The following is a 26,022-nucleotide window of genomic DNA, read 5'->3' as shown; positions in this document are numbered from 1 at the left end:
AACAACAGCCTGGCCGACAGGTTGAGCAGAATTATGCAATTGCACGAATGGTCGCTCAACTCGAGTGTGGTACGCAAGTTCTTCCGGGAGTGGGGCACCTCCTCGGTGAATCTTTTCGCCACTCAAGGTGCCTCAGTTCTGTTCCAGGCTTCAGGCCCACGACAGACTAGAGTCAGACGCCTTCCTCCTGCATTGGGGGAACGGCCTTCTGTACGTGTATCCTCCCATACCTTTGGTGGGGAAGACTTTGCTGAAACTCAAGCAAGACCACGGTACCATGATTCTGATTGCTCATTTTTGGCCCTGTCAGATATGGTTCCCTCTTCTTCTGGAGTTGTCTTCTGAAGAACCGTGGAGATTGGAGTGTTTTCCAACCCTCATCACTCAGAACGAGGGGATGCATCTACATCCCAACCTCCAGTCTCTGGCCCTCACGGCCTGGATGTTGAGAGCGTAGATTTCGTCTCCTTGGGTCTTTCTGAGGGTGTCTCCCGAGTCTTGCTTGCTTCCAGAAAAGATTCCACTAAGAAGAGTTACTTTTTCAAGTGGAGGAGGTTTGCCATCTGGTGTGACAGCAAGGCCCTAGATCCCTGCTCTTGTCCTACACAGACCCTGGTTGAATACCTTCTACACTTATTGAAGTCTGGTCTTAAAACCAACTCAGTAAGACGTCATCTTAGTGCGATTAGTGCTTATCATTTCCATGTAGAGGGTAAGCCTATCTCTGGACAGCCTTTAGTTGCTCGATTCATGAGAGGTTTGCTTTTGTCAAAGCCCCCTGTCAAACCTCCACCAGTGTCATGAGATCTCAACATCGTTCTCACCGAGCTGATGAAACCTCCTTTTGAGCCACTGGACTTCTGCCATCTGAAGTACTTGACCTGGAAGGTCATTTTCTTGGTGGCTGTTACTTTAGCTCGTAGAGTCAGTGAGCTCCAAGCCTTGGTAGCCCATGCTCCTTATACTAAATTCCATCATAACAGAGTAGTCCTCCGCACTCACCCTAAGTTTTTGCTGAAAGTGGTGTTGGTGTTCCATCTGAACCAGTTAATTGTCTTGCCAACATTTTTTCCCAGTCCGCATATCCGCCCTGCTGAATGCCAGTTGCACACATTGGACTGTAAGAGAGCATCTATCTGGAGCGGACAAATCCCCACAGACAGTCCGCCCAAATGTTTGTTTCTTTTGACCCCAATAGGAAGGGGGTTGCTGTCGGGAAATGCACCATCTCAAATTGGCTAGCAGATTGCATTTCCTTCACTTATGCCCAAGCTGGGCTGACTCTGGAGGGTCATGTCACGGCTCATAGTATTAGAGCCATGGCTGCGTCAGTGCCCCACTTGAAGTCAGCCACTATTGAAGAGATTTGCAAGGTTGCGACGTGGTCATGAGTCCACATATTCACATCTCATTACTGCCTCCAGCAGGACACCCAATGCGACAGTCGGTTTGGGCAGTTGGTGCTGCAGAAAAACTCCACTCTCCTAGGCCCTGTTTTCTTCTGTTCAGGCTGCACTCTGTGAGTTGTTCTTCGTAGGTCAATTCTTATTATGTCCTTGCCATTGCGAGGCCCAATTGACCCTTTTTTGTTGTTTTGAGTGCGCCTGGGTGCTAGGGATACCCCTTATGTGAGAACAAGCAGCCTGCTTGTCCTCAGAGAAAGCGAAAGATACATACCTGTAGCAGGTATTCTCCGAGGACAGCAGGCTGATTGTTCTCACCAACCCTCCCTCCTCCCCTTTGGAGTTGTTTTTGTTCTTTTTTGCTATTCATTCAACTGAGCGGGAGAGGTTGCGCATGGGCGGGAAGACGGCCGCGCATGCGTGGTGGGCATGCTCCGCGTGCTGGACCTCCTGCAAGACTTTTGGAGTTTGCTGGGGAAACTCTTCCGATCTGAGGGGCTGCCGTGGACGTCACCCACATGTGAAAACAATCAGCCTGCTGTCCTTGGAGAATACCTGCTACAGGTATGTATCTTTCTCTTTCCCTGGTGGGCAGGTCCTGGCTACAGGAGTACTTCCTACTTCACCAGGGTGATGCTCTCCTTTTAGGAGACCTCCCTCCTTCATGGCAGCAAAAGGGCTGCCAGACTGCAGGTGGGACTTTTCTACAGCATCCACGTAGGTCTCCTCTATTTACCTCTCTGTCTCCTGAAGCTCCACCAAGTCTGCTACTCTAGCCTCAAGAGAATAGACCCATTCTCTGAGAGCTAGGAGCTCTTTGCATCGGGCACACACACATGAACCGCTCACCAACTGGGAGATAATCATACATGTGACTCTCAAAGCAAAGGATTGGATAGCACCTCTTTCGCTGCTGGACTGCTGACTCCATCTTAGTATTTTTGAGTTTTCCAATGATTTAAATCTTGCAAAGTTATTAAGGATATTAGCCTAGAGGGAGACACGTGATGCTAGGCGAGGGGTAGGACGCCGCAAGACAGAGCTCTGAGGCCCCGATGTAAGATCGCCCCCCTAGCAGCTTAAATCGGCGAATTTGAAATCGGCAAAAGAAGGAAAGATAGACGAGATAGCCCAAACTAGCGAACGGCGGAACTTATAAGGTGAAAAAACATCAATATGTCCTCCAAGGCGCCGCGGAAGGACGGAACACGAGGGAGAACGGGAGAAAACAAAATGGCGGATCCCGGCCCCTCGGGGGAAACAGTAAGTTCCGCTTGGGCAAATGAAATTGCAATGGAGGTTTCGCAATTATTAGAATCCTCCGTAGACCTGAAACTGCAGAAAATCTCTGAGAAACTCGATGTTATGGACGAGAAATTAGAGGTTCTAAAAACTGATCTGACCGGATTCCAACAACGGCTATCGGAGCTGGAGGATAAGAATACCCAGCAGGAGGGTCAGTACAAAGAATGGCAACAAAGGATTACCCAGCTGGAGTCAAAAGTGGATGATCTAGAAAATAGATCACGAAGAAACAATATCAGGCTGGTGGGGATCCCAGAGACTGTAAGGGAAGTAGATCTGCGGGCCGTGTTGGAAGCATGGTTGCCGAAGGTGCTTGAAGCGCAGGAGTTGATAAACAACTTAAAAATTGAAAGAGCACATCGGCTGGGTCAACTGAGACCCGAAGCACAAAGACCTCGAGTGGTAATTTGTAAAATACTAAATTACCACCACAAACAGGAGATTTTGAGGCTATGGCGATCTCAGGGCATGGTGAATTATGATAAGCATAAGGTGTTATGCTTTCAAGACTTTTCGACGGCAGTGGCAGCACAGCGAAAGCAATTTGTAGGAGCATGCACTGAATTACATAACAGACGGATTAGGTTTGCACTGCTCTATCCAGCTAGACTGAGGGTCCAGCATGAAGGCCGGACACGTTTTTTCGACACCGCTAAGGAAGCATTGGAGTATGCCAAGCAAATAAAAGGAGGCATGGAGCAGTCTGCTGAGGAGGAGGTGCACTGAAGAAGAAGTGGATACCATTGCAAGATCGAGGGCTTGAGAACTCTCATAGTGTTTTGCCGAAGAGGCAGAAGATATTCAAAGCAGTAGCGGGAGCAGAGCCTTGAAAGCGCTACTATTATTGTGAGACACTTAATATAATGGTTTAAGTTCCATATGAGTTGGGGATTTGTGGGACAGTAAAAAGTTAAATATGTATAATAAGTTATATTAAGAGATAGGATTGAGATTTCAAGTGCAGGTTAATTGGAAAGGGACGCTTCAAATATGTTTAAGGGGGGAGGGAGTTTTCAAGATAAAAATGTTTTACTTTGAATGGTGTGTGTAAGAGGTCCCCCCGAATATGTTAGTGGGAGTAGAGAGTTGGTAAAATAACAGGGCTTAGGGGAGTGGGACCTGAACATTTCGATAAAGAGGAAGCTGCAGGGGGGAGGGGCAGGGCGCTAACGTGTCTGGTTCTTAGAGAACACAATGTGTAAAGTTTGGAAGAGGGAGAGGGAGGGGGGGAGGGAGGGGGAGAGGGAACAATGGTTAGAGGAGAAGGGGTCCTTCAAATTGTTTTTTCATTTGAGATGTATTTGGTTTATGGACTATTATTTTACAGTTTCTTTTTCATTACTGGAAACGCGCGCTGGAGAACGGCAGGGGTGGTTATCTTGGATGAAGAGAGGGGTGCCTAAGGGCTGGGAGGTACGCCCTCTGATTAACAGGAAAAGGCTGAGACAATGGAAATGGATGCAGTGGAGTGATGGGGTCAGTTAAATTGTTATCATGGAATGTAGGGGGAGTTTCTTCGCCCATAAAACGGAAAAAAATTTTGCAGGCTTTGCAACGCCAGGCGGCCGATATAGTGTTTCTTCAGGAAACACATCTGACAACACAAGAGCATGATAAATTTCAGCAGGGCTGGGTGGGCGCGGTAGTGGGCGCTCCTGCACATAATAAAAAGGCGGGAGTATTGATACTAATTCGAAAGGGGTTGTCAATATCTATAAAAGCGGTTAAGAGGAGTGCAATGGGTAGATATGTCCTGATAGAGATGGAGATGGGGGGAACCCCTTACGTTCTTTGTAATATATATGCACCGAATGTATATGAAAAAAGTTTCTATAGAGAGCTGGTGGACCTGTTGACTCCATATCAGATGGGAAATGTGGTGCTGGGAGGAGACTTTAACATGGTATATGACCCAGAGCTGGATAAGACTAGCAAGGGAGGATTGGGGCCTCGGCATTATCAAAGGGGGCTGCCATTCTTGTGCTCTACATTGGAATTGGTGGACGCTTGGAGGGTACTACACCCAGGCTGTAGGGATTACACTCATTTATCTCGGGCACACTCTTCACTATCTAGAATAGACTATATACTTATATCACGTCCTCTTTTTGCCAAAATAGTGGAGGCAGAAATTGGTCCGAGTGAAATCTCGGATCACTCCCCCATATGGACAAGGTTGGAATTGAGAGGGGACTGGAGTGGGTATAGAGGGTGGACCTTTCCATTTGAGCTGTATAAAGATGCGAAATTCCGGGACATGTTACAGAGCAAGTGGAAAGATTATGAATACAATAACAAAGAACATAAAGACCAATACGGGCTGTACTGGGAAACAGCAAAGGCAGTCCTGAGAGGAGAAATTATTAACTATAGGGCGTGGACACGGAAGCGAAGAGATAAAGAAATATTACGCTTAGAAAAAGAGGTCCGTACACACAGGCAGAAATATGGGGCTACACAAACGGAAGAACAGAAGTTAATATATTTGACAACCCAGAGAGATTTAAATGAGCTCCTACATGAGCGGGCTAAGAAGTCTATAATGTACTACAAATACCAGTTGTTCCAGTATGGGAACAAGGCAGGAACATTGCTGAGCCGATTGGCTAAAGGGAAAAAAGGGATGACTCGTTTACTACAAGTAAAGCGACAGGATGGCACAGTAGTCAGACGGGAAGAAGATATAGTAGAGAGTTTCCGCAGATACTATGCGGACCTGTATGGGGAGCCATCGGGGGTAATACCAGACAGCACATTGTTTTTGGAAAACATTGACATGCCACGGATATCACCGAAACAGGGGGAGATCTTGGACGCCCCTATTGAGGAAGGAGAGCTAATGTTGGCCCTGCAACAGAGCGAGATACATAAGGCACCAGGACCCGATGGCTTTAGTATAGCTTTTTATAAGATTTTACAGGAACAGGTGACTTTACCGTTATTAAATTTATTTAATTCTATGGCTAGTACCGCCAAGATTCCAGAGACTTTTAGACTAGCCAAAGTTATCGTCCTGCCTAAGCCTGGCAAGGATCCAGGGGACATGGGATCATATAGACCGATCTCCCTACTAAACTGTGATGCCAAACTGTATGCAAAAATTCTGGCAAATAGGTTGGCCCGAGTACTACCGGACTTGGTGGCCTCTCCACAAGTTGGGTTTGTGAAAGGTAGAGCGGCGGTGGGTAATATCAGAGCTCTTATTGCTTCCTTGGAGAAAGTGAAGGAGCAGCAAAGGCCTTCTCTGCTAATAAGTTTTGACGCGGAGAAGGCCTTTGACCGGGTGGTATGGCACTTCATATTTAAAGTATTGCAGAAAGTAGGTATTGGGGATTTTTTTAGGAGGGCGGTGGGGGCTCTCTACTCGGATCCCCAAGCGTATATGTGGATAAATGGGGTAGGGTCGCAACCGTTTTCGATAAGGAGGGGAGTGAGGCAAGGGTGTCCTCTTTCGCCGCTATTATTTGTATTGTCCTTAGACCCATTAATACGAGAGATTGAGTCCCACCCGGAGATAGTGGGGGTTACCTGGGGTTCTGTTGACTTTAAAATATCTGCATTCGCGGATGACCTATTAGTACATCTCACAGAACCCAAGAGGTCGCTAGGAGCCCTATTGGAATTGTTTCAAGAGTACGGAGACTTTACTGGTTTTAAAATAAACTATTCCAAATCTCTGGCACTAACAGATACAGATAATGTAAAAATGGAGTGGGGGAATGATTTTCCGTTGAAGTGGGCTAGGGAGAGCCTCAAATATTTGGGAGTACAGGTGGCCATGAATACAAAGGCTTTTTATGCTCTCAATTTTACTAAACTATTGGATAATATGAGACTCCGGTTAAAGCACTGGGAGGCTTTGCCGCTAACGCTACACGGGAGGATCCAGTTGTTCCGCATGATGGAGTTCCCCCGATGGCTTTACACATTACAGGTTTTACCGTTACGATTAAAAAATAAAGACATTAAGCAGTTCCATAAGTATTTAAGACAGTTTATTTGGGGGGGGAGAAAGCCTAAATTGCCTTTGGACATATTGGTAGGCCCCTGGAAATTAGGAGGTATAGGGCTCCCAGATATCAAAAAATATAATCAAGCGTGTTTGTTGAGGCATCTGGGGGACTGGTTATTGGATAAACAAGACTTTACCCCGTGGAAATTGGAACAGGTTCATTTCTTGCCATTTCACCCACATTATTTATTACATGAGGCGGAGAATAAATTACCAAAAAAATTTAAGGGGAGTTTGCTATTGGATCCGATGCGGGCGATTTGGCGGGATCTTAATAACTATTGGGGGTTGGAAGGAGATATGACGGATATAGTGCCACTACAGGGTAACCCAAACTTTTCACCTGGATCAGAGAACAGGGTGTTTCAAAGGTGGGCTTTACAGGGGATTACGAGGTTGGAACATGTATTGGGGACTAGAGGAGGGCTGTTAAATTTGGGTGCTTTAGGGGTGGGCTTTACTATTAGCCACACATTCGCTTACCAGCAGTTAGCCCATTATATTAGATCATTAAATGCTGAAAAGCTGGCTAGTGGCCATGGGAAAAAAATTAGGGAATTTTTCAAAACAATAACGGGGGAGCGGTTCACAGTATCGAGACTGCATAAGGCTCTGTGGGCGATGTGCCCACAGAAAAAAACTGCAGCAATTACCGCACGTTGGGCACGAGAGATGCAGAAACCCAGTTTAGCGCTGGATTATAACCAGCTGACATCTCGTATACCTGAGATCTCGATTAATGCGGCATTGCGGGAGTGTCAATATCGGATTTTATATCGAGCATATATGACCAAACTACAGGTATTTAAGATGGGAGGTGTGTCGGACCCACTATGCTCTAAGTGCCGGCAACGTGACAGCACTCTTTATCATGGCCTATGGGAATGCCCCGGTGTGCAAAGATTTTGGCATAATATAATACAATATCTGGAGGGGTTAGTGGACTCTCGAATTAATTGTTCTTTCATGGGGATCATCCTCGATAAACATGAGCTCTTTGTCCTCCAAAGAGGAAGCCAGAGGACACTGGTACGCAAAGCCTGCATGTTGGGGAAAAAATTGATTATGGCGGGGTGGTTGAGTGTGGACCCGCCAGAGTATTGGCATTGGAGAAACAAAATTCATGAGCTTTTAATGCATGAACGTAGGGCGGTAGGAACTTCCCCGAAAAAGAGAGCACAGTTCCTGGAGATTTGGAGACCTTACATTCAATCCCTGACGCCGAGTGCGCGAAGTTTAATACTGAATAGCTTATAATGGGGTTTTTTTTTTTTTTTTTCTCATCTTCGTCTTACTATGTACGAGGGGCTTAGTTCATGATATGATATATGGGGGAGGGAGGAGGGGGCGGGGAAGATGAGGGGGGAGAGTGGGAGAAATTGATAATCTATTGATGAGGATAACTTAGAAGTTTGAATGCAAGTCTAAGAAGATACTTCAACGCAATATGCTGATTTTTGCGATTTTGTTAAGCAGTATATCATCAATTAAATTTGTTAGATATAACAATAGTGAATACCGCACAATATGAGATATAAGCTGAAGTAAGCATTTTATTTTGCTGCTTATATAACAGTACAAAAGCAAACATTTGGGTTATAATGAAAGGGTTGAAGGGGAGGGAGGGAGAAAAGGATAAAATATTGATGATAGACTTTAATGATGTATAAATACAAGTATGATGTATCATTTAAAATGTCAAATTTAATGGCTGTGTTTAAAATGTTGACTCATCAATAAAAAACTGTTGAAACATAAGGATATTAGCCTAATATAAAAATGTCTTTAATTTATATGGTATATTGTGTGATTTATATAGTGTGCTCTTAGAGGTAATGAAGTTCTGAGAGAAGCTGTTACAAAGGCTTTCCTAGCTGATCTGATAAATATGGATTCTTTTCTCAGTACTGAGAAGATAGACAATTACTACTGTGTCCTGTTCAATGATGAGCATCATTCTTATGATCATGTGATCTACAGTCTTCAGAGGTCTTTGGCATGTGATGTGAGAGAAGCTCAGTCACATACTGTTGCAATAGATAAAGAGGTAGGTGTGTCTTATTAAATCCCTTTTAGTCTTCTGTGCTAATTTGCTTCAGATAACTATTTTGGTATGAAATATGTTGTGCTTCTAATTTTAGGCTTTACTTGATTAAACACCAGTAAAACATCCTTGATGTAAAAAAAAAAAAAGTTAAAGTAAGTGTTTATTGGGTAATCTTTGGAAACCTTGACTTCCTTGGTGCTATTTCACACCTCCCTTCTTCTTGCTTTTCCTGGATCCTCCACTCTATTATTGTTCCTTTTCAATACTGATGATGACTTGGCTACACAAAATATATGTGATTCCACCAAAAAGAACCAAACAACCGTGCCGTAAAAACACCAATAAACACTGATTTTTCTGAATGTTCAAATAATCAATCATGAGTTGGAAAAATACACATAAAATTTACAGTTCTGTATCATCTTGCTAGACCAGTCGAGACTAATGATGGTAACAAGCTTGTTTGCAGTGGTTGAGGCAGGCTGATATAGACTCCCAGGAGTCAGATTACTGTCCTCCTAGTTGAGCTTGGGGGGGGGGGGGGACTTCACTGTTCTAAGCCTTGGCCCTAGGACCTTCAGTCAGATAAACTATCTGACATAATTTCTTGGAGGGCCTTGTCAGAAGGGGTACCTTACCCACCTTTCCTCCCTCTGCAGAATTTTATTTTGGGTTCCCTCAATTTCCAAAGGGAATAAAGTTACTTAAACAAAAGTTTGTCAGCCAGGTCAGAGGGATTAAATTACAACTGCATCTCTCTGCTTAAATGAGAACTGGAGCATTTGCTGGCTTTCTTGCAACATAAGGGGACAGCCACACAAGTAGTGGCTATTTTTAGAGGTATCTTTTTACTGTGACTGGAGTCCTCTTTTGAGTTGTAACATTCAGGGTAGGGTTACCAGATGGCACCAGGTCATGGAAGACGAGCTGAGCCAGTCCTAGTTTTGCTTCCAGTGAGTGCATTGGAAGCAAAACCAGACTGGCTCAGCCTGTCCTCCGTGACCTGGAGCCATCTGGTAACACTAATTTAGGGAGGCCTCTGTTCTACCATGGTACCTGCAGTTTTCGGGGGGGAACAGCAAACATTTTATCTGCGGACCGGAATTACTTCATTGGGTCCAAGGATGGCCATGTTCCATTCCTTTGACTTGAGACTGTTCCCCTCCCCCATATGCCACAGGAGTTTGGTTTTTGCTAGATTTGGGGGAGGCACAGGTGGTGTCCCATAATTGTTCTAGTGGCACGATTCTGTTGAGCCTTAGGCAGGCTGTAACTGTGCTTCAGGTCCCTGCTCTTTGTGGGGCATCTGAGGGTCTGGCTGGGTTCCTGGATCCTCTTGGGGTGCCATCTGATTGTTGTAAGCAACCCAGGTCCACTGATTGGGGGTCCAGACACTGATCGAAGCTAGTCCAACCTTTGTCCTCTACAGAACATAGTAACATAGTAGATGATGGCAGAGAATGACCTGTACGGTCCATCCAGTCTGCCCAACAAGATAAACTCATATGTGCTACTTTATGTGTAAATCGAAGAAGACAGGAGGAGCCTCCATGGAGACTCAAAGCAAAACAGCAAAAGTAGAGGCTGACAAATGTGCAAACCAATAGGGAGATAATATCAAAAAACAGTTTATTCAGAATATTCATATCAAGGAACCGACACGGTCCATGTTTCGGCGCCAAAGCGCCTGCCTCAGGGGTCAGAAACAACTTTCTACAAAAAACACAGGACAAATTGAAAAAAGTTTTTAAAACATAATATAGCCAAGCATGTATAGACATTCATAATAGTATTACACATTTGTAAATATATAATGATAAATTATGTAAAAAATTTTTTTATATATTATTATGTGAGCAGATATTATGGACAGAGAAACACCAAACAATGAAAATGATAACTGTAAAATAATGACTGATAAATGAAAGACATAGGTCAGGCTGATGAAACATTGACATATCTACATATATATTTATCCTGATCTGATGGATCCATTCCTTCTGAACAGGATTCCTTTATGTTTATCCCACACATTTTTGAATTCCGTTACCATTTTCATCACCACCACCTCCCGTGGGAGGGCATTCCAAGTATACACCACTCTCTCTGTGAAAAAATACTTCCTGACATTTTTCTTGAGTCTGCCCCCCTTCAATCTCATTTAATGTCCTCTAGTTCTACTGCCTTCCCATCTCTGGAAAAGGTTCGTTTGCAGATTAATACCTTTCAAATATTTGAACGTCTGTATCATATCACCCCTGTTTCTCCTTTCCTCCGAGGTATACATGTTCAGGTCAGCAAGTCTCTCTTCATACGTCTTGTAACGCAAATCCCGTACCATTTTTGTAGCTTTTCTTTGCACCGCTTCAATTCTTTTTACATCCTTATCAAGATACGGCCTCCAAACCTGAACACAATGTTCCAGGTGGGGCCTCACCAACGACTTATACAGGGGCATCGACACCTCCTTTCTTCTGCTGGTCGCACCTCTCTCTATATAGTCTAGCAACCTTCTAGCTACGGCCACCGCCTTGTCACACTGTTTCATCGCCTTCAGATCCTCAGTTACTATCACCCCAAGATCCCTCTCCCTGTCTGTACATATCAGACTCTCACCGCTTAACACGTACATCTCCCGTGGATTTCTACTCTCTAAGTGCATCACTTTGCATTTCTTATCATTGAATTTTAATTGCCAAACGTTAGACCATTTTTCTAGCTTCTGCAGAGCCTTTTTCATGTTTTCCACTCCCTCTGGGGTGTCAATTCTGTTACAAATATTGGTCTCATCTGCAGAAAGGCAAACTTTAGCTTCTAACTCTTCGCCAGTGTCACTCACAAATATATTGAACAGAATCGGCCCCAGCACCAATTCCTGAGGCACTCCACTACTCACGTTTCCCTCATCCGACCGAATTCCATTAACCACCACCCTCTGTCGTCAGTCTGTCAACCAGTTCCTAATCCAGTTCACTACATTGGGTCCTATCTTCAGCCTGTCAAGTTTGTTCAAGAGCCTCCTGTGGGGAACCGTGTCAAACGCTTTGCTGAAATCTACAGTAGATTACGTCTATAGCACGTCCATGATTCAGTTCTGCGGTCACCCAGTCAAAGAATTCAATGAGATTCGTTTGGCACGATTTACCTTTGGTAAAACCATGTTGTCTCGGATCTTGCAACTTATTGGCTTCCAGAAAATTCACTATCCTTTCCTTCAGCATCGCTTCCATTACTTTTCCAATAACCGAAGTGAGGCTTACCCGGCCTGTAGTTTCCAGCTTCTTCCCTATCACCACTTTTGTGAAGCGGGACCACATCCGCTCTTCTCCCACGGAACCTCTCCCGTCTCCAAGGATTTATTAAACAAATCTTTTTAAGAGGACCCGCCAGAACCTCTCTGAGCTCCCATAATATCCTGAGGTGGATCCCGTCCGGTCCCATGGCTTTGTCTACCTTTAGATTTTCAAGTTGTTCATACACACTGTCTTTTGTTAACAGTGATATATCCACCCGTTCTCATATGTACTTTTGCCAGTCAATCGTGGTCCTTCCCCAGAATTTTATTCTGTGAAAACAGAACAAAAGTATCTGTTAAGCAAATTTGTGTTTTCTTCATCATTATATACATAGCGGTTCGCAGCATCTTTCAGTCTTGCAATTTCCTTTTTAGTCTTCCTCCTTTCACTAATATACCTGAAGAAATTTTTGTCGCCCCCCCCTCCTTACATTTCTAGCCATTTGTTCTTCCGCTTGCGCTTTCTCCAGACGTATTTCTCTCTTGGCTTCTTTCAGTTTCATCTGGTATTCCTCTCTGTGTTCCTCTTCTTGAGTTTTTCTGTATTTCATGAACGCAAACTCTTTTGCCTTTATTTTCTCAGCCACTTGCTTGGAGAATCATATCAGTTCCTTTTTTCTCTTGCTTTTATTTACTCTCCTTACATAAAGGCTTGTGGCCATAGTTATAGCTTCTTTCAGCCTGGACCACTGTCCTTCCACTTCTTGTATGTCCTCCCAGCCCATCAGCTCCTTCCTCAGGTATTCCCCCATTTTACTAAAGTCAGCATGCTTGAAATCCAGGACTTTGAGTTTTGAGTAGCCGCCCTCCACTTCAACTGTTATATCAAACCAAACCGATGGTCACTGTTGCCCAGGTGGGCACCCACTCGAACATTTGACACACTATGTGAGCACCAGATCCAGCATCGCTCCCTCCCTCGTGGGTTCCGTCACTATTTGTCTGAGCATAGCACTTTGAAAAGCATGCACGATTTCTCTATTCTTTCCGATTCCGCAGATGGAACCTTTCAATCTACATCCGGCAGATTGAAATCTTCCAGCAACAGCACCTCTCTCTTCTTTCCCATCTTTTGAATATCTGTGATCAGATCGTTATCTAGTTCCTCAGATTGTGTCTGAGGTCTGTAGACAACACCCACGTGGACAGAGATTCTATCATCTCTTTTTAAGGTGATCTATATCGTTTCTTCCTTTCCCCAGACCCCTGTCATGTCAGTCGCTGCAATATCATTTCTCACATACAGAGCTACTCCTCCACCTTTACGACCATCTTTATCCTTCCTAAATAGATTATAGCCTGGTATGTTTGCATCCCATTCATGGGAACCATTGAGCCATGTCTCCGTAACTTGTACAACGTCTAAGTCTGTCTCTAACATCAGGGCTTGCAGGTCATGAACTTTATTGCTTAGACTGCGAGCATTTGTGGTCATCCCTGTCCATCTACATTTCAGTGGCATTTTTATCTTCTGTTCAGTTTTTTGTTTAGTCTCACTTCCTGCTGTGTTGGTAAGAGGTGATTTGCTAAGATTGGCTGCCCCCTCCTGAGCTAGCCAAGATGGCTGCTGTCCTTTATCCAACCAAGATGATGGCTGCCAGAAACAGACCCATCCTGGAGAAACCACATCCAAAATAGCCGGCTATCTCAGCCGGACCGCACCTTGCCGGCGAATCGGCCGCGCAGGCCTGGAACCAGGTGAGGAACGTAACACACGTTTCGCTTTACTAACTTATATAACTTAAATAATTCAAAAACATCCAGAAAACAGGGCAATCAGTTAATATATAATCATATTTGACAGGATCACGTGACGCCATGCACGCAAGCGGTCACTGAAAGATCAGCTCCGTGCTCCTTCTAGATAACCCCGGTTTGGAATCCCGCAAAACTATACAAAATCACCTCAGAAAGGACCGTGATACCTTCTCAACGATATAATTACCCTAGCTGGCGAACAAAAGCGGCGATTGCGGCCAAAATGCTCCGACGAGACAAGGAAAAGAGCAAACTCGTAGAAGACAAGATGGCGGCCCCGGCAAGTCCGTCGAGCGTAACAGTTAGCTCCGCATGGACAGCTGAAATCGTGGGAGAAGTCACCACAGCACTGGAAGCCATCTTAGACAAGAAGCTACAGGGGCTTGAAACTAAACTGGAGGGTCTTCAAACGCACATGACTCAAATAAGCCAGGAAGTGGCTAGCTTTCAACAGCGCACGGGGGCCCTCGAGGACCAGGTCACTGCGGTGGAACGCCAGTATTCCAAGCTTCTGAAAATGGTTGAAACTCAAGCGGAAAAGCTTGAAGACCTCGAGAATCGCTCGCGGAGAAACAATCTCCGCTTTGTAGGCTTACCGGAGGAGCTTGGAGACAAGGAACTGCGAGGCTTCTTGGAGACGTGGCTCACAAAAGAACTTCGCTTACCTGCAGATATGGGCCCACTGATCGTTGAACGGGCCCATCAAGTAGGCCCGGCGAGGCAGAATAACAACAGGCCTAGAGTGGTTATCTGCAGAGTGTTAAATTTTCACCATAAAACTGTCATCATGCAGAAAATACAAGCGGGAGCCAGTTTAAATTACAACAACTACAAAGTCCTATGTTTTCAAGACTATTCCATGGTGGTGGCCGCCCAGAGAAAGAACTTCTCACCAATTTGCTCCCAGCTGGTGCAGCATAAAATCAAGTTCGCTTTGCTGTACCCTGCCAAATTAAAGATATTCTACCAATCCAATATGCACATATGCAACTCGCTGCCAGAAGCTCAAGACTATGTTAAAAGCATTTTAACAGCTAGAGATGAATGAGTACTACGGAAGAAGTAGCCAAAACTGGCACGAGAGATTGAGACTTGTATACCAAGGATACAGTAAATATGGCGACAATGATCTGGAACCAGCCACAAACACAATTGGATTACAATTTTAACTAAGAACCTGGGATTACATTAAGCAGCCGGAAAATTTTGAACATTGCGAAACTGATAATGACAGTATCTGGCGGGAGACGCCGCGATGGGACCACCTCTTTGTCTGATGAGGAATCAGCCCTGACTCGCAGGGTGATGTTAATATTAATACCCACGAACGACCAAAATCACTCCACTGAGTTATCAGAACTGGCAGGGGCGACGCCACATACCGATAATGACTCAATGATGGACGGCTGGATGTTGCTGATTAGAGCATGGCCATGGAGAAGCTTGATAATCTCTGTCGAAAAAAGATGGGGGAGACGAAGAGATGACAAATAACAGAGAACTCCTCCAATAACCAAACATGGTGACTTTGAGGCTGGTGAAAGTGAAGTGGACTATAATATCCAGGTTTAAGAGTAAAATGTTTAGTACACTAAAGTTCTGTTTGTTAGAAGAATTCAATGATAAGACAATAAGGAGATTTAGGGGTAAAGTATTCTCATGTTGATTAGACACCGTGCTGTCTCTGGGACAAAATACGATTGCCTGGAGTTAACGCAGCTAGCTAGGGTGCTGCAACCATGGCGGGGTGTGTTCGGGCTGTTAATTGTTGTTGAAAGTTCTGAGGGGAAGTTATATTTTAAAAACCTGTGATCTTGTTTATGGGATAATGATACTAGGGTATAAAAGATATTACGGGAGATTGAAGTGTCTGGGAAGATAAATTACACCACGGGGGAGGCTAGAAGGGGGGGGGGGGGGGGGTTAACACGTGACAAGCCCAATAGGGGCTGGGAACTCGAAAGGGGAACAGGGAGGGAGAGAGGAGGGTAGACTTCAGGGAGGGGAGGAGATTGGGAGGCAGATAGGGCGGGAAGGGAAGGATAGCTAACAGAGCACAGGTAGATAGGGATAGAGCTGAGGAAGAGGGGTGGGAGGGGAAGAGAGTAACCCATCATGAATCCAGAATCCAAATGCAATTGGTAGAAAGAAAGTGGCATCTCAGAAGGAGTGGCTGGAGGCTGGGCCGGCGACTCCTAGAAGCAAAGTATAATCAGAAGATAGAACAATGGATACAAAAAGGTAACAGATTAAAATAGTATCTTGGAATGTAGGGGGCATACACTCCCCAATCAAAAGATCAAAAATCTTGAGACACCTTAAACGCATAGGGGCAGATATTGCGATGCTCCAGGAAACACATTTGTCAGAAGCTGAGCATGCCAAACTAGCTAAATGGTGGGTAGCTGATTGTGTGGCATCTGCGGCCATAGGAAAGAAAGGAGGGGTGGCAATACTACTACTACTATTTAGCATTTCTATAGCGCTACAAGGCATACGTAAGGGGCTAGCAACCAAAGTGCATAGGATAATTTCAGATCCGGAGGGTAGATTTATTTTGTGTATAGCTACGATAAATAGACAAAATATAATTCTGGGAAGTATTTATGCTCCTAACGTAATAGATCAAAAGTTCTATAAGAAGGTACTCAAACAGATCATACGGTTGGACACGCTACCCACAATGTTAGGAGGCGACTTCAATATGACTTGGGACCCAATCCTAGATAGATCACACCCCCCAACTAAATTAAGAAAGATAGATACCAGAGGACTGCCAGACTTTTGTACAGCGCTTGATCTAATTGATGTCTGGCGGACGCTGCACCCCCTAGACAAAGAATACACACACCAATCCAGAGCACACGGAACATCATCTAGAATAGATTACTTATTAGTATCCCGCAATTTATTAACAGATATCACGGCGGCCAATATAGATCCTTGTGTAATATCGGATCACTCGGTGATAGGAATGAAGTGGAGTGGAGGAGGGGAAGAGGAGATGATGCACAGCTGGACGTTTCCGACATACTTGATAAGAGAAGCAAAATTTAGGGAATATTTACTGGCAAAATGGGCTGAATATAAACACTTTAATGAAGGCTCGGTAAATGAAATGACTAACTTTTGGGAAGCGGCGAAAGCAGTATTGAGAGGCGAAATTATAAGTTATGTTACACAATATAAAAGAGCAAGAGAGAGAGAAATTGTGAGGCTTGAAAAACAACTACACAATTTGAATAGACAATACGGCATGAATCCCTGTAATAATACTAGACAGGAAGCGTTGGTCCTACAAACAGCTTTGAATTCTCTGCTGCATGAGAGAGAAATAAAGTCTCAGGCCTACTATCGATTCCAACTATATAGACACGGGAACAAAGGGGGCAAATATCTAGCCCGCCTCATAGCACCTAAGTGTGCATCTAGAAACATAACAGCTATTAAAACCACGGAGGGGAAACTCATACATACTAACCATGAGATCAGGCTAGCTTTCCAAACATACTATCAACAACTTTATAAGGCTTCAGACCAAGAGGGACTATCAGGGGAATTATATCTAGAGGGCCTTCAAATCCCGAGGTTGCGGAGCTGTGACCGGAATCGCCTGAACGCTGAGATTAGCGTTGAGGAGGTGACCTGGGTTATAACCCAGAGCAAAACAGGCAAAGCCCCAGGCCCAGATGGATATAAAGCGGAATTTTATAAGCTGATGGGGGACTCGGTGATTCCTACCTTGGCTAGGGTATTTAATGAATGGATGGAAAAGGGTAAGATGCCTGAACATTTAAATTTGGCCCAAATAGTGGTGTTTCCTAAACCTAAAAGAGATGAAAAGCTAGTTACGTCCTACAGACCTATCTCCCTACTCAATCAGGAGGCAAAACTGTTTGCCAAAATATTGGCAAACAGACTAGGCAGAGTACTACATGATCTTATACATCCAGCGCAGGTAGAATTTGTACGGGGTAGATCAGTTACGAAAAACACGAGGAACATTCTGGCGGCCCTGGAAGGATTGGGTCACTCCAAAGAACAAGCTTTAATGATAAGCTTTGATGCAGAAAAAGCATTCGACAGAGTGGAGTGGCCCTTTCTGCACTCGGTGCTAGAGAAATATGGATTCAATGGCAACTTTATGCAAGCGATCAGAGCATTGTATTACTTACCGAGAGTGCAAGTGCTGGTAAACGGTAACGTATCAGGAGAAATACAGATTGGTAGAGGAACAAGGCAAGGGTGCCCTCTGTCACCCCTGCTCTTTGCGCTCCAATTGGACCCTCTCATTAGGGATATATATGATTGTAAAGCGATTCCTGGGGTGCAACTTAAGAAGCAGGAGTTCAAACTGGCTGCGTTTGCAGATGACTTGCTAATGATAATTACAAATCCGAAGAAGACACTTGAGAATCTTTTAGAGAACTTCCGTGAATATGGAAACTATTCGGGCTTCAAATTGAACATGGACAAGTCGGAAGCCCTTGCGATCAATGCGGACATCCAAAGCTTATGGCTGGATGGATTCCCTTTGAAACAGACACATAACTTCTTTACATATTTGGGTATATTACTACCGGCTAGGCCGAGGGAGATATATCAATTAAATGTTGCAAAGCTGTTAGAACAGACAACCCAACAACTAGACTCCTGGGGCACCTTGACGTCTCTGTCGGGGAGGATAAGTCTTATTAAAATGGTCATATTACCAAGGTGGCTCTATGCACTACAGATCTTGCCCATAGCATTGCTACAGAAAGATATAAAACACCTATATTGACTAATGTTTAGGTTTTGCTGGGACAGGAAACGAGCTAGGATGCAGCAGAAGTATATGTTGGGAGGATGGAAACAGGGGGGCTTGGGAATTCCCAATATTAAATATTATAATATGGCCTGCCTCCTACGTCAAGTGAGAGATAGGATATACCAGACCCAAGAATATACACCCCTGGAGATAGAAGATGCGCTCTTTAGTCCTTACGGCTATATTACACTACTACACTTGTGGAATACAGAGATTCCACATAAACATAGAAATAACGTTCTACTTAAACCAATAAGAGAAGCATGGAGATTTTTAGGGACACTACTAGGAGGGGACCCGAGAACAACTGAACTTATAAATATTAAAGGGAATCCGGCCTTTGTACCTGGGTTGGAAAATAAAACTTTTGACAGATGGGAACAGCTAGGGGTAATTGAATTAGCAGATGCTTTAGGTGCAACTGGGGAAATCAAACCGCTGACAAAGTTGATAGGCCAAAATGAACAGGGCTGGGGAGACAAATATGCACATTGCCAACTAAAGCACTACATACAATCACTAAGTAAAGAAGCATTGAATAACAAATTAGGCAATAAAATTAAGACTTTCTTTGATGAGATCTCTGAACATACCCCCTCTATATCACAAATACATCAGAAGCTGTGGAGTCTGGACCCGGGGAAGGAACTGACTCAGCTCCGGCAGAAATGGGAAAAAGATGTGGGAAGGGAATTGTACTCTAGGGACATGATGACGCAGCTCAAAGATATACCACACATAATAGGAGGAGCTGATTATAGAGAATGTGCGTATAGAATACTACACAGAGCATACTTCACCCAAGTTCAACTGTATAAATCGGGGGGAATTGAAACAGCTATGTGTTTGAAATGTAATAACTCTGAGAATTCATTATATCATGCGCTGTGGGACTGTGTACTAATACAACGATATTGGAGGCAAATAGTAACTTATCTTACAGGGGTGTTGGGTAGTAGAAGAGACATGAACCCACTACAACTAGTGTTAGATATGAAGGAGCCACAACGGAGATTGAATGCTGATAAAACACTTGTGTCAAAAATCTGGTAGCAAGAAAATGTATCATGCAACACTGGACTATAGCCAGTCCACCGACCTGGCACTGGCGCAATAAGGTGCATCAATTGCTGGTTTGGGAGGCAAAGGAGGCTAAAGGACACTGTTAAAGGAAAACTCGATTCTTTAAAATATGGGGATGTTACTTAGATAAGATGACACAGAAAGGACATAGTCTTATTGTTAATACTTTATGATAATATACTATACGCCGACAGAATTGGGTTTTGGCATATAGGGGTTACTGGGAGGGTTGACGGGAGGGGGGAAGGAGATAAGGAGGAGGGGATTAGGGGAGGAGAGGATAAGGGTAAAGGAACGGAAATAAGAAGTTTAAGTAGAAGGGGGAACCACATCACTTTAGGGGATCTTGGCAGTACATCTTGGAATAAGACAGAGCAAATGATGTGGAACTTAATTGAATGTATCCTGTGAAAGTAAATGTTTGTTAATATGTAGATATATCTAAAATAAAAATTGTTGAAACATAAAATCATATTTGACATTACACTTAAGGACATATAAACTGTTCAGACCATGGTATTAATGCATAAATATTACTACATATAATCTCATTAGTACAAAAGTACAAACAGCCAGCCAGTGTAAAATAAGGTAGTCAATCCATTTGTAGAGGAATCGCTCAGTACTGAAATATACATACTAATGCAAAAATCACACAAAGGGTGTATCACAAGAATGCCTGCAAGCAGCAGAAATGATAAAAATAAATAAGAGACACAAAATAAATCATAACACAGCCCCAAAACAAAAAAATGGACAAGTACTTACAAACAGCAGCAAACTCAGACTGGCAGTGCTCCTTTTTCCTCAATCAGCATAAATAGCTCTACCTATGGGTTTACATGAACATATACTACTAGCCAGAGGTCAGAGGTTACTCTCAGCAGAGAACACTAAGGGCCCGGATTACTAAGGTGCGCTAGCGTTTTTAGCGCACTCTAATGCTAGCCACCCCCATAGGAATATATGGGGGTGTCTAGCATTAGCGCACACTAAAAATGCTAGCACGCCTAAGCACAGCTAGGAAACAGGGCCCTATACTTCCAAAATACTAAAATGGATTTCTCCGAGGACAAGCAGGCTGTAGTATTCTCACAAGTAAGTCGATGATCCGCGTCGGCCTGGGAACCGGCATATTGAATAGCAAAATTAAAAAAGTTTGCTAGAGGCTTCTGGAGCGCATGTGGTGCTGCACCACACATACATGGAGTGCCTTTCTGCCCCTTGCATGACCGTGCTCCTCAGTTCTTCTTTTTCTGCAGTTTTCTCTACAGCTCCTCTTTCGCCCAGGAAGAGCCTTTTAGTGTCTCCTTTTGACCTTTTTCAGCTTTTTCGCCCCTTTTTATTTGTTTTTCCTTTGTTAAGAAAAATAATTTTCCCTGATTTTTCTCAGATTTTTTGCCCGTGCCTAAGTTTACTTTTCTTGTAGTCGTGGCCATCCTTAGGCCTGCTCGGCCGGATCTCCCTTCTTTTTGTGCTCTTCTTTTTTCCAGCACAATCACGTTTTTTGATTTAGCTAGGGCAGTCTTCCTTTCCATGTCATCAAAGACTCCCAGTGGCGTCAAACGCTGCTCTCGGTTCAGCCAGACCATCTTAGGCACTGATACCCTTTCGTGGTGTATGCAGTGCCTTAGGCCCGACAGTAGCCCAGCTCATTGTGCCCTTTGTCTTCGTATGACGAAGAGGACTCAACTTGCTCGAGAAGCCCAATATGAGAAACTTTTATGGGTTCTGTCCGGTCCTTTGGCATCCAGGTTGGCGTCATCAGTGGCATCGATGGAAGCATCGACGTCGGGAGTGGAGGGTAGGGATGGCTGCTTAGAGACTGAGACACACTGGGAGCAGGGAGGCATCAAGTGGGTCTCCCTCTGCCTCGATGCCTCCTGCTGTACAGGCCCCCGGGATCATCCATCTTCGGACCTGACCCCGAGGTGACGTGGAGATTCGACATTGGCACCGAGGAGTCTCGGTGAGGTGCATCGAGCAAAGGCTAAGAAGCACCGACACCGTTCTCCTTCTATGCATGGTGCCGGGAGCTCCGGGGTGTCGAGGGATTTGGCACCCGAGAAGTGTCAACCCCGGAAGGACTGCTCCCATTCCATTCAGGAGGTGCCGACGCATTTGTCTCCCAGCACTCAAGGTCCTGCTCCTGAGCCCCTGCCGGTTCTGCAGCCTCTTGTCCGACTGGACCAGCAGCCTTTACCGATGGTGGCTCTTGACAGGCGGATCTGGGCCTTCCAGAGCTGCTGGTAGGACTGCTGCGTTGCACTGTATCAGCATCGGAGGTGCTTGCACCTACAGTGCCATCTGCTACAGCTATGTCTGACTCTCCATCCACGGTGAGGTCTCAGACTTCAGTGCCATTTGTTGTTCCGGTGTCGGCTCCCACCCAGACTGGATCCCCATCAACGTCAATGGAGGAAGCTTCGTCTCAGTCCATGCGGGAGTCGGCCCCTCGACATTGCCCTTGAGACCATGGGTCTTTGGCGTTGAGGTGGGATCGGTCTTGGAAGTCACTGAGGGAAGTGCTGTCCAACACCGAGGGGGAACGCTCGTGGGAGTCAGAGGAAGATACCAGGTACTTCTCCTTAGATGAGTCCTTTGGGATTCCGTCTGCCCCTCCACCTGAAAGGAGACTGTCCCCACCTGAGAGCCTCTCCTTTTCATCTTTTGTACTGGAAATGGCTCAGGCCATTCCATTCCCCGTAGAAGCGGAGGATGAGCCCAGGGCTGAGATGCTTGAGGTCCTGGACTGCACCTCTCCACCTAGAAAGGCAGTGACAGCTCAGGGAAGTCCTTATGCAAAACTGAGTGTCCCCTCTGTTTGTCCCCATAATCCCCCAAAAGACAGATTCTCAGTATCGGATCCACGAGGAGCCTGGGTTGATAAGGTCTCAGTTACCCCACAACTCCATGTTGGTGGACTCCACCCTCAAGAGAGCCAAGAGTTCTAGGGACTATGCTTCATTGCCCCCAGCTACAGAAGCTAGAACCTTGGATTCTTTTGGGAGGAAAATGTATCAGGCCGCCATACTGATTGCCCGTATTCAGTCATACCAGCTCTTCATGTGCATCCACTTGCAGAACTTGGTGCGGCAGCTGTCTAGTTTGGTCAGTGGCCTCCCTCCAGAGCAGGCTGAACCTTTTCACCAGCTGGTCAAGCAGCATAAGGCGTGTTGTAAATCCTTGGCCAGGGGCACATACAATGCTTTTGATGTAGCATCCAGGATCTCTTCTCAAGGTATAGCAATGTGCAGACTCTCATGGCTGTGTGTTTCTGACCTAGACCATTCGGTCCAGCGGAGGATTGCGGATGTTCCTCGCCAGGGGGGGATAATCTTTTCGGAGAGAAGGTGGAAGATCTAGTTGACCAGATCAAGAAGCAAACAGATGCTATGGCTTCTCTCTCCTGTCGGGCACCTTCTGCTTCCACCTCCTCAACTAGAAGGTATTTTGGTAGGTCGCGGAGTGCTCCCTATTCCTATTCTAGGCGTAGGTACACTCTGGCGTCTCGCTAGCCTACTCAAGCTCAGCCCCATTGCGCTCGTTCCCATCAACATCGTGCGACCAAGGCCCCTGCTGCTCCCCAGCAAAAGCAAGGGACGAGCTTTTGACTGGCTCCAGGAGAGCATAGCTGCAGTAAAAGTATCCGTGCCGGATGACTTGCCAGTTGGGGGGAGGTTAATGTTTTTTCACCAAAGGTGGCCTCTCATAACCTCTGACTGGTGGGTTCTTGAAATAGTCCGGTTAGGATACACCCTCAATCTGGTCTCCAAACCTCCAAATTGCCCACAGAGAGCTCATTCATTCAGCTCTCAGCAGAAGCAGGTACTTGCAGAGGAACTCTCCGCCCTTCTAGAGACCCATGTGGTTGAACCCGTTCCACCAGGGGAAGAAGGGCTGGGATTCTTTTCCAGGTATTTCCTTGTGCAGAAAAAGACAGGGGGGATGTGTCCCATCCTAGAACTAAGGGCCCTGAAGAAATTCCTGGTCTGAGAAAAGTTCAGGATGTTTTCCCTGGGCACCCTTCTCCCTATGATTCAGGAAAACGATTGGCTGTGCTCTCTGGATTTGAAGGACGCTTATACTTCTATCCCAGTACTTCCAGCACACAGGAAGTATCTTTGATTTCGGCTGGGAGCGCAGCACTTTAAGTACCACGTACTGCCCTTTGGCCTAGCATCAGCTCCATGCGGAGGACTATTCAGGTGTTGGAACTGCTAGGGTTTGTGATAAAATACCTGAAGTCCCATCTCACTCCTGTTAAAAAAAATTGTAGTTCATTGGATTGTTACGTGACATGAGAACAGTTGGAGCCTATTTTTTATTTTTTTTATTTTAGTTACATTTGTACCCCGCGCTTTCCCACTCATGGCAGGCTCAATGCGGCTTACATATACAGGTACTTATTTGTACCTGGGGCAATGGAGGGTTAAGTGACTTGCCCAGAGTCACAAGGCACTGTGCCTGAAGTGGGAATCGAACTCAGTTCCTCAGTTCCCCAGGACCAAAGTCCACCACCCTAACCACTAGGCCACTTCCTGAGGCACAAGCAGACAACTTTCTGTCCCTGGTGTCCACGGTTCGAGCGTCTCAACAAGTCACAGCTCGGCAGATGTTGAGACTCTTGGGGCACACGGCCTCCACAGTTCGTTACACCCATGGCACATCTGCATATAAGAGCTGCTCAGTGGGTCCTAGCTTTTCGGTGGTATCAAGCTGCGGGGAATCTAGAGAATGTAATTCAACTGTCCACCGATTTTTGGAACTCTCTTCATTGGTGGACAATGCGACCCAATTTGACCATGGGACGACCATTCCAAATTCCTCAGCCGCAGAAAGTGCTGACGATGGATGCATCCCTCCTGGGGTGGGGAGCTCATGTAGATGGACCACACTCAGGGAGCCTGGTCCCACCAGGAAACAGGTCTTCATATCAACCTCCTGGAGTTCCGATTGATCTGGAATGCTCTGAAGGCTTTCAGAAATCGGCTGTCCAACCAAATAATCTTGATTCAAACAGACAATCAGGTTGCGATGTACTACACCAACAAGCAGGGGGGGCACCGGATCTCACCCTCTGTCAGGCAGCTGTCCAGATGTGGCTATGGGCATGCCATCACAGCAAGCCACTTATCTAGCAGGCGTAAACAACAGTCTGGCCGATAGGCTGAGCAGGATAATGCAACCTCATGCATGGTCTCTGAATATGGGCGTAGTCCGCATGATCTTCCGAGCGTGATGCACCCCCTCGGTGGACCTTTTTGCCACTCAATCACAAAGTCCCTCAGTTCTGTTCCAGACTTCAGGCCCACGGCAGGCTAGCATTGGATGCCTTCCTCCTTCATTAGGGGACAGGCCTCTTCTATGCGTATCCCCCAATACCTCTAGTGGGAAAAACTTTGTTGAAACTCAAGCAAGACCGCAGAACCATGGTACTGATTGTGCCCCACTGGCCGCGTCAGGTATGGTTCCCTCTTATTCTGGAATTGTCCTCTGAAGAACTGTGGAGATTGGAGTGTTTTCCGACCTTCATCACTCAGAACGAGGGGTTGCTTCTTCATCCCAACCTCCAGTCTCTGGCTGTCACTGTCTGGATGTTGAGATCTTAGAATTATCTACCTTGGGTCAGAAGGTGTCTCCCGGGTCTTGCTGGCTTCCAGGAAAGATTCCACTAAGAGTTGTTACTCTTTCAAATGGAGGAGGTTTGCCGTCTGGTGTGACAGCAGGGCCATAGATCCCTATTCTTGTCCTACACAGACCCTGCTTGAATACCTTCTACACATATGACAAGTGCAAAGTGATGCATGTGGGTAAGAGGAACCCGAATTATAGCTACGTCTTGCAAGGTTCCGCGTTAGGAGTTACGGATCAAGAAAGGGATCTGGGTGTCGTCGTCGATGATACGCTGAAACCTTCTGCTCAGTGTGCTGCTGCGGCTAGGAAAGCGAATAGAATGTTGGGTGTTATTAGGAAGGGTATGGAGTCCAGGTGTGCGGATGTTATAATGCCGTTGTATCGCTCCATGGTGCGACCGCACCTGGAGTATTGTGTTCAGTACTGGTCTCCGTATCTCAAAAAAGATATAGTAGAATTGGAAAAGGTACAGCGAAGGGCGACGAAAATGATAGTGGGGATGGGACGACTTTCCTATGAAGAGAGGCTGAGAAGGCTAGGGCTTTTCAGCTTGGAGAAGAGACGGCTGAGGGGAGATATGATAGAAGTGTATAAAATAATGAGTGGAATGGATCGGGTGGATGTGAAGCGACTGTTCACGCTATCCAAAAATACTAGGACTAGAGGGCATGA

At 45.5% G+C, this 26,022-nt stretch overlaps 1 protein-coding gene across 1 annotated transcript in view; it reads left to right on the top strand.

Moving 5' to 3' along the window:
- Positions 1 to 26,022, top strand: part of UBR1 (ubiquitin protein ligase E3 component n-recognin 1) — a 718,041-nt gene that overhangs the window by 124,020 nt on the left and 567,999 nt on the right. Inside the window, exon 6 of the mRNA XM_030215524.1 lies at positions 8,626 to 8,767. Coding sequence (XP_030071384.1) covers positions 8,626 to 8,767 — 142 coding nt within the window. The remainder of the gene's footprint in view (positions 1 to 8,625; positions 8,768 to 26,022) is intronic.

This window comes from Microcaecilia unicolor, chromosome 9 (assembly GCF_901765095.1).
Source record: "Microcaecilia unicolor chromosome 9, aMicUni1.1, whole genome shotgun sequence".
Classification (NCBI taxonomy): domain Eukaryota; kingdom Metazoa; phylum Chordata; class Amphibia; order Gymnophiona; family Siphonopidae; genus Microcaecilia; species Microcaecilia unicolor.
Note: the sequence above shows the minus strand (reverse complement) of the source record. Positions and strands in the feature narration are given on the sequence as shown.